Source organism: Nematostella vectensis, chromosome 1, assembly GCF_932526225.1.
Source record: "Nematostella vectensis chromosome 1, jaNemVect1.1, whole genome shotgun sequence".
NCBI lineage: Eukaryota > Metazoa > Cnidaria > Anthozoa > Actiniaria > Edwardsiidae > Nematostella > Nematostella vectensis.
Genome location: NC_064034.1, coordinates 10,992,372 through 11,009,869, shown reverse-complemented (window position 1 = coordinate 11,009,869; position 17,498 = coordinate 10,992,372). Strand labels below are relative to the sequence as shown.

The following is a 17,498-nucleotide window of genomic DNA, read 5'->3' as shown; positions in this document are numbered from 1 at the left end:
CAAATAAATGGGTGAATCCATGTGTCATAACTCACTGCAGTTCATGGGTGGCACAAATGGGTGAATTCATGTGTCGTAACCCACTGCTGTTCATGGGTAACAAATAAATGGGTGAATCCATGTGTCATAACACACTGCTGTTCATGGGTAACATATAAATGGGTGAATCCATGTGTCGTAACCCACTGCTGTTCATGGGTAACATATAAATGGGTGAATCCATGTGTCGTAACCCACTGCTGTTCATGGGTAACATATAAATGGGTGAATCCATGTGTCATAACCCACTGCTGTTCATGGGTAACATATAAATGGGTGAATCCATGTGTCGTAACCCACTGCTGTTCATGGGTAGCATATAAATGGGTGAATCCATGTGTCATAACACACTGCTGTTCATGGGTGGCACAAATGGGTGAATCCATGTGTCGTAACCCACTGCTGTTCATGGGTAGCATATAAATGGGTGAATCCATGTGTCATAACCCACTGCTGTTCATGGGTAGCATATAAATGGGTGAATCCATGTGTCGTAACCCACTGCTGTTCATGGGTAACATATAAATGGGTGAATCCATGTGTCATAACCCACTGCTGTTCATGGGTAACATATCAATGGGTGAATCCATGTGTCGTAACCCACTGCTGTTCATGGGTAGCATATAAATGGGTGAATCCATGTGTCATAACACACTGCTGTTCATGGGTGGCACAAATGGGTGAATCCATGTGTCGTAACCTACTGCTGTTCATGGGTAGCATATAAATGGGTGAATCCATGTGTCATAACCCACTGCTGTTCATGGGTAACATATAAATGGGTGAATCCATGTGTCGTAACCCACTGCTGTTCATGTGCAGCATATAAATGGGTGAATCCATGTGTCATAACTCACTGCAGTTCATGGGTGGCACAAATGGGTGAATTCATGTGTCGTAACCCACTGCTGTTCATGGGTAGCATATAAATGGGTGAATTCATGTGTCATAACACACTGCTGTTCATGGGTAACATATAAATGGGTGAATCCATGTGTCGTAACCCACTGCTGTTCATGGGTAGCATATAAATGGGTGAATCCATGTGTCATAACCCACTGCCGTTCATGTGCAGCATATAAATGGGTGAATTCATGTGTCGTAACCCACTGCTGTTCATGGTTAGCATATAAATGGGTGAATTCATGTGTCATCACCCACTGCCGTTCATGTGCAGCATATAAATGGGTGAATCCATGTGTCATAACCCACTGCTGTTCATGGGTAGCATATAAATGGGTGAATTCATGTGTCATCACCCACTGCCGTTCATGTGCAGCATATAAATGGGTGAATCCATGTGTCATAACCCACTGCTGTTCATGGGTAGCATATAAATGGGTGAATCCATGTGTCATAACCCACTGATGTTCATGTGCAGCATATAAATGGGTGAATCCATGTGTCATAACACACTGCTGTTCATGGGTGGCACAAATGGGTGAATTCATGTGTCGTAACCCACTGCTGTTCATGGGTAACATATAAATGGGTGAATCCATGTGTCGTAACCCACTGCTGTTCATGGGTAGCATATAAATGGGTGAATTCATGTGTCATAACACACTGCTGTTCATGGGTAACATATAAATGGGTGAATCCATGTCGTAACCCACTGCTGTTCATGGGTAGCATATAAATGGGTGAATCCATGTGTCGTAACCCACTGCTGTTCATGGGTAACATATAAATGGGTGAATCCATGTGTCGTAACCCACTGCTGTTCATGGGTAACATATAAATGGGTGAATCCATGTGTCATAACCCACTGCTGTTCATGGGTAACATATAAATGGGTGAATCCATGTGTCGTAACCCACTGCTGTTCATGGGTAGCATATAAATGGGTGAATCCATGTGTCATAACCCACTGCTGTTCATGGATATAAATGGGTGAATCCATGTGTCGTAACCCACTGCTGTTCATGGATGGCACAAATGGGTGAATCCATGTGTCGTAACCCACTGCTGTTCATGGGTAGCATATAAATGGGTGAATCCATGTGTCATAACCCACTGCTGTTCATGGGTAGCATATAAATGGGTGAATCCATGTGTCGTAACCCACTGCTGTTCATGGGTAACATATAAATGGGTGAATCCATGTGTCATAACCCACTGCTGTTCATGGGTAACATATCAATGGGTGAATCCATGTGTCGTAACCCACTGCTGTTCATGGGTAGCATATAAATGGGTGAATCCATGTGTCATAACACACTGCTCTTCATGGGTGGCACAAATGGGTGAATCCATGTGTCGTAACCTACTGCTGTTCATGGGTAGCATATAAATGGGTGAATCCATGTGTCATAACCCACTGCTGTTCATGGGTAACATATAAATGGGTGAATCCATGTGTCGTAACCCACTGCTGTTCATGTGCAGCATATAAATGGGTGAATCCATGTGTCATAACTCACTGCAGCTCATGGGTGGCACAAATGGGTGAATTCATGTGTTGTAACCCACTGCTGTTCATGGGTAACAAATAAATGGGTGAATCCATGTGTCGTAACCCACTGCTGTTCATGTGCAGCATATAAATGGGTGAATCCATGTGTCATAACTCACTGCAGTTCATGGGTGGCACAAATGGGTGAATTCATGTGTCGTAACCCACTGCTGTTCATGGGTAGCATATAAATGGGTGAATTCATGTGTCATAACACACTGCTGTTCATGGGTAACATATAAATGGGTGAATCCATGTGTCGTAACCCACTGCTGTTCATGGGTAGCATATAAATGGGTGAATCCATGTGTCATAACCCACTGCCGTTCATGTGCAGCATATAAATGGGTGAATTCATGTGTCGTAACCCACTGCTGTTCATGGTTAGCATATAAATGGGTGAATTCATGTGTCATCACCCACTGCCGTTCATGTGCAGCATATAAATGGGTGAATCCATGTGTCATAACCCACTGCTGTTCATGGGTAGCATATAAATGGGTGAATCCATGTGTCATAACCCACTGCTGTTCATGTGCAGCATATAAATGGGTGAATCCATGTGTCATAACACACTGCTGTTCATGGGTGGCACAAATGGGTGAATTCATGTGTCGTAACCCACTGCTGTTCATGGGTAACATATAAATGGGTGAATCCATGTGTCGTAACCCACTGCTGTTCATGGGTAGCATATAAATGGGTGAATTCATGTGTCATAACACACTGCTGTTCATGGGTAACATATAAATGGGTGAATCCATGTCGTAACCCACTGCTGTTCATGGGTAGCATATAAATGGGTGAATCCATGTGTCGTAACCCACTGCTGTTCATGGGTAACATATAAATGGGTGAATCCATGTGTCGTAACCCACTGCTGTTCATGGGTAACATATAAATGGGTGAATCCATGTGTCATAACCCACTGCTGTTCATGGGTAACATATAAATGGGTGAATCCATGTGTCGTAACCCACTGCTGTTCATGGGTAGCATATAAATGGGTGAATCCATGTGTCATAACCCACTGCTGTTCATGGATATAAATGGGTGAATCCATGTGTCGTAACCCACTGCTGTTCATGGATGGCACAAATGGGTGAATCCATGTGTCGTAACCCACTGCTGTTCATGGGTAGCATATAAATGGGTGAATCCATGTGTCATAACCCACTGCTGTTCATGGGTAGCATATAAATGGGTGAATCCATGTGTCGTAACCCACTGCTGTTCATGGGTAACATATAAATGGGTGAATCCATGTGTCATAACCCACTGCTGTTCATGGGTAACATATCAATGGGTGAATCCATGTGTCGTAACCCACTGCTGTTCATGGGTAGCATATAAATGGGTGAATCCATGTGTCATAACACACTGCTCTTCATGGGTGGCACAAATGGGTGAATCCATGTGTCGTAACCTACTGCTGTTCATGGGTAGCATATAAATGGGTGAATCCATGTGTCATAACCCACTGCTGTTCATGGGTAACATATAAATGGGTGAATCCATGTGTCGTAACCCACTGCTGTTCATGTGCAGCATATAAATGGGTGAATCCATGTGTCATAACTCACTGCAGCTCATGGGTGGCACAAATGGGTGAATTCATGTGTTGTAACCCACTGCTGTTCATGGGTAACAAATAAATGGGTGAATCCATGTGTCGTAACCCACTGCTGTTCATGTGCAGCATATAAATGGGTGAATCCATGTGTCATAACTCACTGCAGTTCATGGGTGGCACAAATGGGTGAATTCATGTGTCGTAACCCACTGCTGTTCATGGGTAGCATATAAATGGGTGAATTCATGTGTCATAACACACTGCTGTTCATGGGTAACATATAAATGGGTGAATCCATGTGTCGTAACCCACTGCTGTTCATGGGTAGCATATAAATGGGTGAATCCATGTGTCATAACCCACTGCCGTTCATGTGCAGCATATAAATGGGTGAATTCATGTGTCGTAACCCACTGCTGTTCATGGTTAGCATATAAATGGGTGAATTCATGTGTCATCACCCACTGCCGTTCATGTGCAGCATATAAATGGGTGAATCCATGTGTCATAACCCACTGCTGTTCATGGGTAGCATATAAATGGGTGAATCCATGTGTCATAACCCACTGCTGTTCATGTGCAGCATATAAATGGGTGAATCCATGTGTCATAACACACTGCTGTTCATGGGTGGCACAAATGGGTGAATTCATGTGTCGTAACCCACTGCTGTTCATGGGTAACATATAAATGGGTGAATCCATGTGTCGTAACCCACTGCTGTTCATGGGTAGCATATAAATGGGTGAATTCATGTGTCATAACACACTGCTGTTCATGGGTAACATATAAATGGGTGAATCCATGTGTCGTAACCCACTGCTGTTCATGGGTAGCATATAAATGGGTGAATCCATGTGTCATAACACACTGCTGTTCATAAGTAACATATAAATGGGTGAATCCATGTGTCATAACCCACTGCTGTTCATGGGTAACATATAAATGGGTGAATCCATGTGTCGTAACCCACTGCTGTTCATGGATATAAATGGGTGAATCCATGTGTCGTAACCCACTGCTGTTCATGGGTAGCATATAAATGGGTGAATCCATATGTCATAACCCACTGCCGTTCATGTGCAGCATATAAATGGGTGAATTCATGTGTCGTAACCCACTGCCGTTCATGTGCAGCATATAAATGGGTGAATTCATGTGTCGTAACCCACTGCTGTTCATGGGTAGCATATAAATGGGTGAATCCATGTGTCATAACCCACTGCTGTTCATGGGTATAATCATGTCCCTGAGAGCCATTTGATTGTTAACAGGCTTATTTATTTGGTTTCCATGGAGCAAAGGAGCTTACATTATGACTAGTGAATTTTATTATTGCAGCCTTATTTGAAATTGATGGATTAATTGTATAATTCTTACCTGAATTTTCTTGTTAATGTTGTGAATACTTGTCAACCAATATTTGTACTTTCAGGGAGCATATTTCAACTCGAATCCAATTGAATCAGATTGTACAGAAGATTGTAACAGTATGTGAAAAACGTTAATATAAAATTTGTGGTATCTTCCTAGCAACGCCTAAAGACTGATGAGTATGAAGATGTTGGCACATTTACTGCTGACATGGAGCTATTGTTGGACAACGCTTTAAAGTACTACAAGCCAGATTCACAGGAGTATCAGGATGCAACCCAACTAAAGCAAGTGTTTGACGAATTAAAGGAGGAACAGGGCTCAGGGGATAATGGTACGTTGTTTTACTCCACTAGAAAATTTCAGGAAATATTTTAAAAACTCCTTTTCTATATAGTTTTATAAAAAAAAATGAAATGAGCGTCAATAGATGCAAAATCCAGGCTTCGAAAGCTGTAGCTTAGGAACTCCTGTTCGTGTGGACATTTGCATGGCTTTCAGATACCAGGATTCAGCCATTTATACGCTACCAATGAAATACTGCCGGTTACAGTACATTGAATTTCAAGTGCAACCTTACTGAAAATAGGTGTATTATAGTTCAATAGTTCTTTATAAATTGGACAAACTGGAACCCTACTAACCCTGCAGTACTTTTGAAACCCAATTTCAATCTTACTGTATTTTTTAATTATGCATTTTATGTTTTTACAGATGAATCTGATGATGCTATGGTAAGCACAAGTCTAATAAATCTTGCTGTACATTGAGATCATGGGTGGATCCATGGCAGGGCACGCCCACCCCGCCCCCATTTTTCAGAGATTTAGTTTAAAAGTATAACGAAGTATAAGAAAATCTTTGAAAAAACAATTTATCTTTCCCCCTCTTCCTTAAATTCTTTTATTCAGCCCCCTCTCATTGTAACTCCTGGATATGAATGCAATGTAATAAGCTCCTCTCACATCAAAGACTAAGTTATATAAGTGATGCAAGTATAGATTTACTTCAGTATATCTATATTTGTTTAGAAGATGGTACTGTATGATTTGTATTATACACTATCTTATAAAAAATAATTATTATATTTTTATATCTTGTTTTTTGTTTGTTTATTTTCTTTTTTCTCTTTCTTTTTTTAATAGGAAGAAGAAATGGAAGTTGAGGAAAAAAGAAAACCTGGTAGACCAGGCCGTCCTCCAAAAGATGCTTCAAAAACTAAAATCCTTCCTTCTGGTTTGTTATTATTACCCCTTAGAGCAAGCATATCTGCTTGATGTCAGGGCTTGGAATTAATGAGGGGCATGGTTAGCCAGATTTAAACCATGTTCTAAGGGCTCCATACTGTAGTCCTAATACATATTAAGAATGACCCATCATGGAGCTGAGAAACACAAACTTCAAGTAAGCTTGCATTCATTTAACAACTCAAATTCAGGGCCAAGAAACAGAGAGATGCTACCATGTCTTGACCAGGAAATCAAACCTGTTTCATTAGAGGTGAAAGGCCCTATTCACTGACACGCTAACACACTGGGCCACCTGTGGTGAAAGGCCCTATTCACTGACATGCTAATGCACTGGACCACCTGTAAATACCTAATTAGACCTCAACCTTTTGAAAAAAGACAACAAATTGAAGTTGTAAAGCAAGGAGATATCATAATTGCAGAAAAGTAAAAAAAGATCATTGATTAGATGTGATTTTTCATTTTAGGTGATGAGGATGATACTGAGTCGTCATCTACGGAGGGAGACTTGTCAAGTAGCAGTCAGCAGTTCTATGAGGAGATGGTCGGCGCTGTGCTGGAGATGCAGGATAGTCATGGACGTATCATCTGTGAACTCTTCAAGCGACTTCCACCCAAAGATGTGAGCTTAAACAATGTTTATTAACCTATGTTATTGTTTACATTTGAAAATAAAGTTGTGTCTTCTTTCAATACGGGACTTGCGCTAAAAGATTACAGTATGTGACCTTTCTGGGTGGCAAATTTAAAACAAAATAACCACAAAAATGACTGTGCCATCACACCAGAGAACGCCAGTCAAATCTTTAAATGAAACGAAAACACTAATCACTGGAAAATAGCTTCTTTTATTTAGTCTAATAATTTGCTACTCAGGGTGTAAAAAAGATCTCTTTCATTGATTGAATTCACCAAAATGTTGCTCATTAAAGCAAAAACGGGAACCATTGGTGTACTGTATACTTGGTGATGACAATGCTACTTATTAGAATCTGTCTTGCCCTGCATTGCTATGTATCATTGATGTGACTGACTGATTATCTTTTTCAGCTTTATCCAGAGTACTATGCAGTGATAAAAGAACCTATTGATCTGAAGATGATCAGTACAAGGGTTAGAGTGAGTATTTACTTATAACAACATGGTCAAGTCACACAGTTCTTTCTTCTGTCAGGCCCAGCAATTTGCTGTCAAAGGGCTCTTGACAGCCGCACCTTTGTTCTGGATTTCATTCAAAACTGGAAGATATTATTTGAAGAAATTTCAAAATAACCATCTAAAAACAAAATTTTGTTCATCAGCTTCCCCAAATCAGATGACACATTAGAAATAGGTCTCAACAGGAGTCTGACAGAGACCCTTTAAAAACGAAATGAAAACAATGTGTTTGGATTGCAGGCCCATAGCCAGGATTTTTAGCTGGTGGTGGTGGGGAGGGGGGGGGGGCATTTACCCATAAAGCAGAGCAGTAGCTCAGAGCAGAGCTTCCAGTCAAATGGGGGGTTCTCCCTCCCCCCCTCCCCCAAACCCCCTCATTTCATTTTCAGTTCATTTTGCATTTTTTCTTGTCGTGATAGAGCTCATACTATTCCACTATTGAGGACTTGGAAAAGGATCTTCAGGTGATGGTGAAGAACGCCCATACATTCAATGAGCCTGGCTCACAAGTCTACAAGGTAAAAAGAAGGGTTTACTACAGTACATTTTTCAGTATTTTTTAATTTAACCAACAATTTATCGGCAGAGTTTTTACCCAAACCACTTATTTTTCTTTATATATTTACCTTACAGTGTATGTAAACTCTAAGCTTATATTGCTAACATACAGTATACAAACATTGGAAATCACTTTTCTGACTTATTAGGATGCATCAGCAATCAAAAAGACCATCCAAGCTAAAAAGGCTGAGATTGAGCACACTCTGCTGGGAGCAAAATCCAGCTCCAGACTAAAGTAAGCACTGTATCTATAGAGGAACCATCTTTCCATGCAGTCCACAGACTGTTTGCAGCGTACTTGGCACTAGACAGCAAACCCTGTAATTGCTTGAATAAGCATGCTCCCCAAATGTCTTGGTGTGTGTCTTGGTGTTCAATAGACTTTGTTGACGAGGGGGACTGTATGTTAGAAATGATAGCTTACAATATACTACTTGCCATAGTATTTTAACAAAAAGCTTGTTTTGTTATTGGGCTTGGGAAATATTTATTATATGTTGTTAAAAAGCAGTTTTCAGATAGAAATGATCATGAAATAAGTTCCTCCCCTAAAAACATCCTCTTATGGGACATAACAACAAAATATGGGGCACTAAGGATTTAGGGTATGTATGTTTGGTATGCTGATTTAATTGGTAGGAATTACTTTTCCCATTATGTTATTTACCATACATTGTGCTGACAGGGCTCGTCGTAGCTCTGGTCGAGTGAGCTCTGCTGTAAGTGCTCTTCTTGAGGAGGAAGATGACCAGGCAATGTACCAAGCCACAGAAGGCAGCCAGGAAGACCAGGATGATGATGCTGGAGGTATGTGCCTTTAATTATCATGCACTTTCACACTTCTATCATATAAAACCCTGCATTGGGTTTTCCACCCACAATTTCAAGAACACAAGTTGTGTTATAAGCTCAAACGTCGTATTGCAGCTGCCTTCTATGCCTTTTATGCCAAAGCTGCATCTGTTCTATTGTAATTCAACATTCCAGCCATAAAATGTGATGAGGTGCTTATTTAATTAATTAATTTATTTATTGTCCATAGTTTTTGCATATTACAGTATATCTTTTTTGCAGGAGATGATGACGTTGGTGGGGAGGATGACGCTGAGAACCCTCTGATGATGTTATTTAATGAGATATATCAGCACACTGACCCGACAGGAAGACCAATGGTGGAGCCTTTCCTGAGGCTGCCCTCGCGCAGGTTGGTTTAGAGTTTATGAACCTAAATTATCTTCTTAACTACCAATGGAGGTGTAAAGCAGAAAAGGATTAATTGATATATCCATGTTATTTATCATCTCGGCACATGATCATGGTGTGCTGTGGTACGCACTGGCAAGTAAGGGCAATCAAAACCAAAGTGCATTAGATCAATATGTTTCATGATGTTAATTGTTGTTTTACAAGTACTAAACATTTCTCATTTTAATTACCAACGATGGTAAATTACAGCTAGAGATACCCTCTATTCCAATAACTGTGCTTTCATTTGTTCATGTGTTTTGTGTTTTTATATATTGCAGAGCCTATCCAGATTATTATGAAGTTATCAAAAAGCCTATAGCTCTGATGAAAATAAGATCTCAAATCAAGGTATACTATATCCTACGTATACTATCATGATTTTGTCAAGCCTATGTATAACTCAACATGGTCACCGTCTCACATTAGTAGTCTGGATAAAACTATTAAGGCCTACAGTATGATAATGCCCTTGTAACAGAAAAGCTTTGAGAAGTGATGATGTAATTTGCGTCGTAGGGTGTGAGATGGTAACAGTTTGCCTGCTGTTATATGCCACTCTACCCAGATGAAGACAGCAAATCCATACTGATCCCATATGTCTGCTCTAGCTCATACTGATCCAATATATCTGCTAAAACTCATACTGATCCCATATGTTTGCTACTGTATGATTCATACTGATCCCATGTTTGCTATAAACCATACTAATCCCATATCTTTGTTATAATCCATACTGATCCCATATCTTTGCTATGATTTATACTGATCCAATGTTTGCCATAATCCATACTGATCCCACATATCTGCAAAAATCTATACTAATCACATGTCTGCTATACAATACTGATTCCATTTGTTGGGTAAATCTTTATCTATGTTCAGTATATATTTTGCTTGAGTGCTGTACATATGTGACCCGACAAGGGAAAAGGTACACTAGCAAAAAACAAATTTTTGGACAAATCTGGAAGATCAACGAACGCTTATTCTATGACGAGGGAACAATATTGTTAATAATGAGGGAACGATTTGGCTTCGTTATATCGATCATAAACGATCTTGTTCCCGGACCACAATCGAAAGAACGTCTTTTAAATTCAGAAGTTCGTTCCCGTCAAATTCGAAAAATTGCTCTAAAGTTCAGAAGATCGTTCTCTAAAATTCTGAGAGTTCAGAAGATCCTACTCTTAGGTAAGGAGGCTTGCAAGTAATGCTTTATAGCATTTTTAAAAATTTACTCTTTATAAACTTGACGTCTAGTAGTCTCACATCTTGTCCGATTTCATTAATAAGGATGATATTAAATCATCTGTATTTAATGTGCTACTGGTTATTTTATTTATTGGTAACTGATTTATAGTTATAAACAGACCAAAATTTTATTAACTTTCCATGTATTTCCAAAAATAATTGTACTTTTTCTTTAAATTTGCGGAGAGACATAACTTAGGCATGATGGGGATCATAGTGGCAAGTCTAAACTGACCATGTAAATTTATATTGTCAGCATACTCCATTTTCTACCTTTGTTTCGGGCAACATTGTGTTATCCTTCAATTTGTTTAAGAGCAAGTAGATACACCTTTGTTGTCTTCAGCCCATGAGAGCTTAGTGGTTGTCTTTATATGTACGTAAAGGACAAGGGTATAGATTTTTTCGATTAGAGATGACCAAAGAGCGAATTCCTACAATTATTATTTAGATTTCGAATCCTCTTAAAAATTCAATGTATTCGCTTAAAAATTGACAAATAAGCAATTCCGTTCTTATTCGTTTTAGTGAAGTTAAGGGGACCCTACAATGCAGTTACTTGCCAAGTTCTGTCCCTTTCCCGAAATACAACATCGAGAATGAAGTGGTTTTAATCCATTCTCTATCCCTAGCCAAAAACCTATGTGATCAATGGAAACCCTCTAATTATTCATGTTGTGGACTTGGGAGACATTTGCATGTGCAGAGATATTTTGCAAGGGAATAACATGGCGCTCTATTATTATGCAGCAAACTTATTTCAAGATTGCGTTACCAGTTTGCTACATAACAATAGAGAAATGTCTTCATGCACGTGCAAATGTTGGAGATCGTTTCTCGTAGAAACCTGATATCGTTCTGAATATCGTAAAAGCGTTCTGCATAATCCGTCAAACAATATATTTCATTTATAGCCCGAACGCTTTTTCTCTTGCCGGGTCACATATTATCTCTTCAATTAAAGTTTATTTGTCCTTTGTTATTTTGTTAGCATTGCTAGCTGCAACCAACATATTTTTTTCACATTTTTTTTTCTCTTGTCTATGATGGATTGATGGGTTCTTATGTTGAGCTGTACAATTATTCATTTACCTTAATTAATGTTCCTTTTACAGAGTGGGCTTTATGACAGCCTTGAGGCTTTGGAAACAGAGCTAGAGCTGTGTTTCAATAATGCCAAGACTTACAATGAGCCTAACTCCATGCTCTATAAGGATGCCGAAAGAATGCTAGACCATATGAGCAAAAAGAAAACTGAGATTGTCCAAATGATGGCTGACAAAGGAATTAATTTGGACGAGTTTCTCAAGGTGCACATTACATAAACCATAAACAGATGGTACCCCTCCTCTATTCTTTGTTAATTTTAAACTGCTTTTTTATTTAGGAGATAAGAGATTCTTAGTCGAGACATTGGGAGCATCTTTCAGTTTCTCTCCCTGAATTTGACTTGCTGAACATAATATATTATTTATTATGTGGGCTTACTAGAAGTTTGTTTTCCTTAGTCCCAACATTCTTAATATGTATTAGATTGTAAATGTAAAGGCCTAAGAAAATGTATAACAGGTGCTATGCAAATATTTGTATTGATTTTTTATAGTATACTGTTCAGCAGTAGCATTATTTTAGGAAGTGATGATGTAATTTGCGTCATACAGGGTTTGATGGAAACAGTTTGCCTGCTGTTTATATCCCATCTATCCTACATGAAGACATCAAATTTATACTGATTCCTAAAATAACCTTGTCCCAACCCATAAAACATACACCACTTCTTGATACCTCCATACATATGTATCTTCCTTCAGCATGATGTCTGTTTAATAACCTCATGCCATGTACACTCCATAGACAAAGGGGAAGGCAAGGAAGAGCGAAGCTTCAGATGGTGCCTCAGTTGCTAGCCCTGCTCCTCACATCCCTGTACCACAAGTGAAACAGATGAAAGAGATGAAAAAGAAAAAGAAAGTAGCTATTGATGGAAAGGAAAAGCCTAAGAAGAAGAAAGGAGAAGAGGTTGATCCTATGATTCTGAAGAAGCGCATGAGGCAGCTTTTCAAAGCTGTCACTAACTATCAGGTACTGTGGCTTCTGGTGTAATGCCTCAACCATAAGTATTTTTAGAATACAGTAACAGTGCTTTCAAGTGTATAGGTGCCACAATATGGTTTCCTGATCTTGGTGGTACAGGGCGTAGCCAGGAGGTGGCCCAGCCCCCCCCCCCCCCCTCTAGCAGCCAAAAATACAGTAAATGTATGAAACATTATCTAAAATACAGGAGAAAATGCCTTGAAAGTCCCTTTTGGGCCCCCTCCTGTTAAAAATCCTGGCTACATGTATGTCGCTGTTGCACGTACTGTACTGCAGGCCTTTCAACCCAATTCTAGTTATAGATTAGAAAATAATTAGAGTTGAAAAACCTCAGTTAGGTTCAGGAAATTCTTTGTAGACTTGTTTTTACTTCCATCTTTCATCATTGCACCACGCTCTGACTTGTTTGCTAATGTAAAGTTTTATATGAAAATTAGTGACAATGTACCCAGAGTAAATAATATGATTGATCAGGGACTTACAACTAATGAATATTAGATAGCAACATCTACTGTATTATAGACTACAGTTTGGCTGCCAAAAAAGTATAGTTACATTACAGTTAATCTTGCTAAGAAAGTTGTTGAGTTTCTTTTTCTGAGAAATAATTTGATTTGACTTTTGCTCATTCTTTTTACTAGGACGAGAGTGGGCGCTACTTATCTGCCATTTTTATGGACCTTCCCTCATCAGAGGTAAGAATTGACACTTGACCACTTGTCTGATGCTTGATGGAGGAAGTGATGATGTAATTTGCGTCGTATGGTGTGAGATGGAAACAGTTTGCCTGCTGTTATATGCCTCTCTACCCATATGAAGACTGCAAATCCATACTGATCCCATTATAGTTCTTACAAGTGTTGGGCCCTACTGTAATTGATAATCGATAATCAACACTCTCACTTTCAATAGAGGCAATAGAGAACAAAGCCACTTGCACTTGCAAAAATCGTACCTGTCACACATTTAGCAAGTGCCTATGTTTAGGATAATTATTTAGTAGGCCAAAATATAATAAAAATGATGAAATTTCTTCTTAGACAAAATAAGTGATACATACACAACAAAGCAATTCCTTTTGTAAATATGATTTTATATCACTTTCCAAAAGGAACAGAATATTGCTTGAAATATCTCGAACTGTTTGTGACTGATCAGATGGTTAAATAGGGCATGCAAGACCCATCGTAAGAGACTCTACAGAGATGAAGACATCATAAACCATACTGGTCTCATATGTTTGATTCCATGATATTTACCTAAAGATAAAATACCATGTGCAGTCCATACATTATCTCATGTTTTGAAACTATTTTAGAACACTGTAAATGATAAAGGTTTTTTTTAAAGGGAACATAGGATTACTTACTAGTGCAATTCTAACTGTTTTACTTAGTTGTATATAAATTAACTCTTCCTTGTATGATTTAATTTGTTTAATTCCAGGAATACCCAGATTACTACAAAGTAATCTCTGAACCTGTATGTCTATCTCAGATAGAGGGCAACATTCGAGATAATAAGGTAAATATAAGAATAGAGAGGCACAAAGAAGTACAAAATTTGTTATCACTTCACCTTAGATCTAGAGATTTCTTATTTATTTTTGGTGCAATTTACTTCTGCACTATAACAATCTTGAATGCTAATCAGGCGCGTTCATACATAGGGGGGTGCACATGTGTGTGTACCCCTCCTTGGCAGCAAAGAAGTAAATCACTCCATATTGAAGGACCATCAAAATGTACCCTTTTTCCATATGATACCTTAGACTGTGCAATCTCAGCAGTTCCTGGTGTATCTGTATTGAGCTAAGTGTATAATGGTTTTGATGAAAAATATCTTTGTTAAATTTTTTCAGTATGCTACTGAGGAGGAGTTGTTGCTCGATTTTGAGGTCATGTTTGATAATGCAAGATATTACAATGAGGAAGAATCACAAGTTTATCAGGTCAGTTACACATTGTTTCAAGATGATGTGATGATAGACATGAAATGACTACCATCTCTTTACGATTGTTTTACAGGATGCATGCCTCTTAGAGAAAGTTTTGAGAAAGAAGAAGAAATCCCTTGGTGCCCTCCCACCAGGTGACTATCATTTTCTGTGATACGAGATATATACCATATATGCACAGTATATAATACCATCTAAAATTTTCAAGGATGATAATTCCATAATTTTGAAAAATGAAAGGACAATTTCACCAGACATATTTATATTTATTATATTTATTATATTTATATGTATTCTGTTTATACTATAGTAGGAACCAGTGAAGGAGCCTCTCCTGCACCAGCTCCCAGTGGAGTCTCGTCTAAATTGCCAACACCCACCAAGTCAGGCCGGATATCGTGAGTAGCAACACAACAAGGGTGCATCTATGACGTCTTCTCTCTTTCTCCAGCTCTAGTGCATGTCTTCTTTTCCCAGCTGATCTTCTGGTGCTAATGATAACCTTATTTATCCATCTCATCAGCTGTTACTAATGTGTCATTTCTTGTCTTTTTCCCAGCTCATCCCCAGGTGTTGCTAGAAAATACTACCAGGTTCCATCAGCGACAAGCGAGCTGAAAGAATTGTGCCGTGAACTATTTAATGCCGTCAAGGATTGTACGGTGAGTTACTGTATGCTGCACAACAGTCACATCCTTTGTATCTTTTTATTAATCTTTATTTGTTTACACCTCAGGACGGTTCTGGAAGACAACTATGCATCATCTTTCAAAAACTTCCTTCAAGAGCTGTAAGTATAATATAATATTTTAATTTTTCCAGGTACCGTAAATTACCTAATAAAAGACCCCTATCTAAAAAATGCCTCTTATCTAACAAACGCCCCCCTAAGCTTACAAGTTTGTAATGAAAGCCCCTCTCTAATAAATGCCCCCTCTATTAAACGCCCCTCCCCCGCCCCCTTCCCTGCTTAAAAACAAACGACATAGGACTTCCGGAAATAGATCAGGATGTCAGCAATTTTATTTCGTTTTGTCCTCGCAGTGTAGCACCAGGAATAAGCCCTACTTCTTGTTTTCTTTTCCGCATACTTGCACCGTTAAATAATTGCATTCGTCGCACGGTAAACGCTTGCTACGCAGGCAAAATTAAAGTGATCCTGGCTGAGACTAGAACCCCACTGCACTTGGGCAGGGCCGTAGCCAGCATGAGGCAAATGAGGCACTCGCCTCGGTTAAATTTTGATGTTTAGTGTTTCACTATTAAAAAGTATGAGATAAAACACCTGCTTTTGTTGGATTTATCATCCAGTGGCTAGCTTTGCCTTGGTGAAATTTTGATTCTGGTTACAGGCCTGTTGGATTTGTTATATTTTCTTAGTTTGTAAAGAACACCCCCTTCTAATAAACGCCTCCTATCTAATGAACACCCCACCCACCTCAGACCATCGAAATTTAATAAACGCCCCGGGCATTTAATAGGTCATTTATGGTAATAGCCTAAAAGGGTCAGTCGCCATTTTGTCATCTTAGCAAATTACCAAGTGCAAGAAACCATTAAGTCTGCTGATTTGGGAAAGCAATACAAAATTTATGATTGAAATTTCTCTTCCAATTCACTATGAAAATAAAGGTGTGGCTGACAACGGCTCTTTTGGAATTGAAAGTGGGTAGTGACTATATTTATTGCAAACCAGAAGTTATGATAAAAAAAAAATTCATTCTAAACAAGTTGTTCTTTGGATGGTTAGGAATACCCAGACTATTACACCCTGATTAAGAAGCCCATTGACATGGCCAAGATCCAATCCAAGCTGAATGGGGACCAGTACCAAACTTTGGACGACTTTATGGCAGACTTCCATCTGATGTTTGACAATGCCTGCAAATACAATGAGCCCGATTCTCAAGTCTACAAGGTACAATTCTGTTAGACATTCTGTCAGCCACATGAGACATGAGTGTTGCGACCTGCAAATAACTGAAATGGCATATTTTTCTAGTATAGCGCTGTTTGTTGGGTGCACACATATTTGAATATATTATTATCCAAAAACACAGATAGCCACCCTGTTGTAAAAGGAATTTGGAGATGGGTGTCATGTTTTCATTGTCGTCACTGTTATTTTCCAGGACTCCCTCACTCTTTTGAGGTCTCTGCTTAGAAAGAAAGCAGAGTTAGTTGGTAAGCAATTCCACTCTATTATATAAGACCTAAAACATACTGTACATATGCACTATTACATTCTCAACTTTTTACATACCATGAATTCTAGCTTTACAATTATTTGAGTCCAAGGGGGCAATTTGAAGTGGGAAGCAGGATGTTTATTTCAAAATTCTGACTTTATGTTAATATCTGTTATTTCTTAAAGTTAGTTAAAAAAGACAATAAATGATAAATTACTGTATTTTTGCAAAATTATCAATCATCCTTACATTTTTCAATGGAGGGGGCCACTTGTTGGAAGGGATGCATATTGAACACTTTTTGCCTTATGTATGTGGGGGTGGGATGGAATATATTAAAGCAGGGGCA

The 17,498-nt window shown here is 38.9% G+C and overlaps 1 protein-coding gene across 2 annotated transcripts in view; it reads left to right on the top strand.

Moving 5' to 3' along the window:
- The window catches only part of LOC5505235 (protein polybromo-1), a 37,847-nt gene that overhangs the window by 2,356 nt on the left and 17,993 nt on the right, over positions 1–17,498 (top strand). For both annotated transcript variants that reach the window (XM_048728067.1, XM_032373640.2), the window contains exons 4-24: positions 5,601–5,775; positions 6,156–6,175; positions 6,587–6,677; positions 7,159–7,313; positions 7,742–7,810; positions 8,269–8,367; positions 8,557–8,645; positions 9,096–9,217; positions 9,485–9,614; positions 9,937–10,006; positions 12,025–12,219; positions 12,764–12,991; positions 13,645–13,698; positions 14,450–14,527; positions 14,865–14,954; positions 15,031–15,094; positions 15,271–15,358; positions 15,520–15,622; positions 15,697–15,750; positions 16,711–16,878; positions 17,093–17,144. In XM_048728067.1, coding sequence (XP_048584024.1) covers positions 5,601–5,775; positions 6,156–6,175; positions 6,587–6,677; positions 7,159–7,313; positions 7,742–7,810; positions 8,269–8,367; positions 8,557–8,645; positions 9,096–9,217; positions 9,485–9,614; positions 9,937–10,006; positions 12,025–12,219; positions 12,764–12,991; positions 13,645–13,698; positions 14,450–14,527; positions 14,865–14,954; positions 15,031–15,094; positions 15,271–15,358; positions 15,520–15,622; positions 15,697–15,750; positions 16,711–16,878; positions 17,093–17,144 — 2,194 coding nt within the window. The remainder of the gene's footprint in view (positions 1–5,600; positions 5,776–6,155; positions 6,176–6,586; positions 6,678–7,158; positions 7,314–7,741; positions 7,811–8,268; positions 8,368–8,556; positions 8,646–9,095; positions 9,218–9,484; positions 9,615–9,936; positions 10,007–12,024; positions 12,220–12,763; positions 12,992–13,644; positions 13,699–14,449; positions 14,528–14,864; positions 14,955–15,030; positions 15,095–15,270; positions 15,359–15,519; positions 15,623–15,696; positions 15,751–16,710; positions 16,879–17,092; positions 17,145–17,498) is intronic.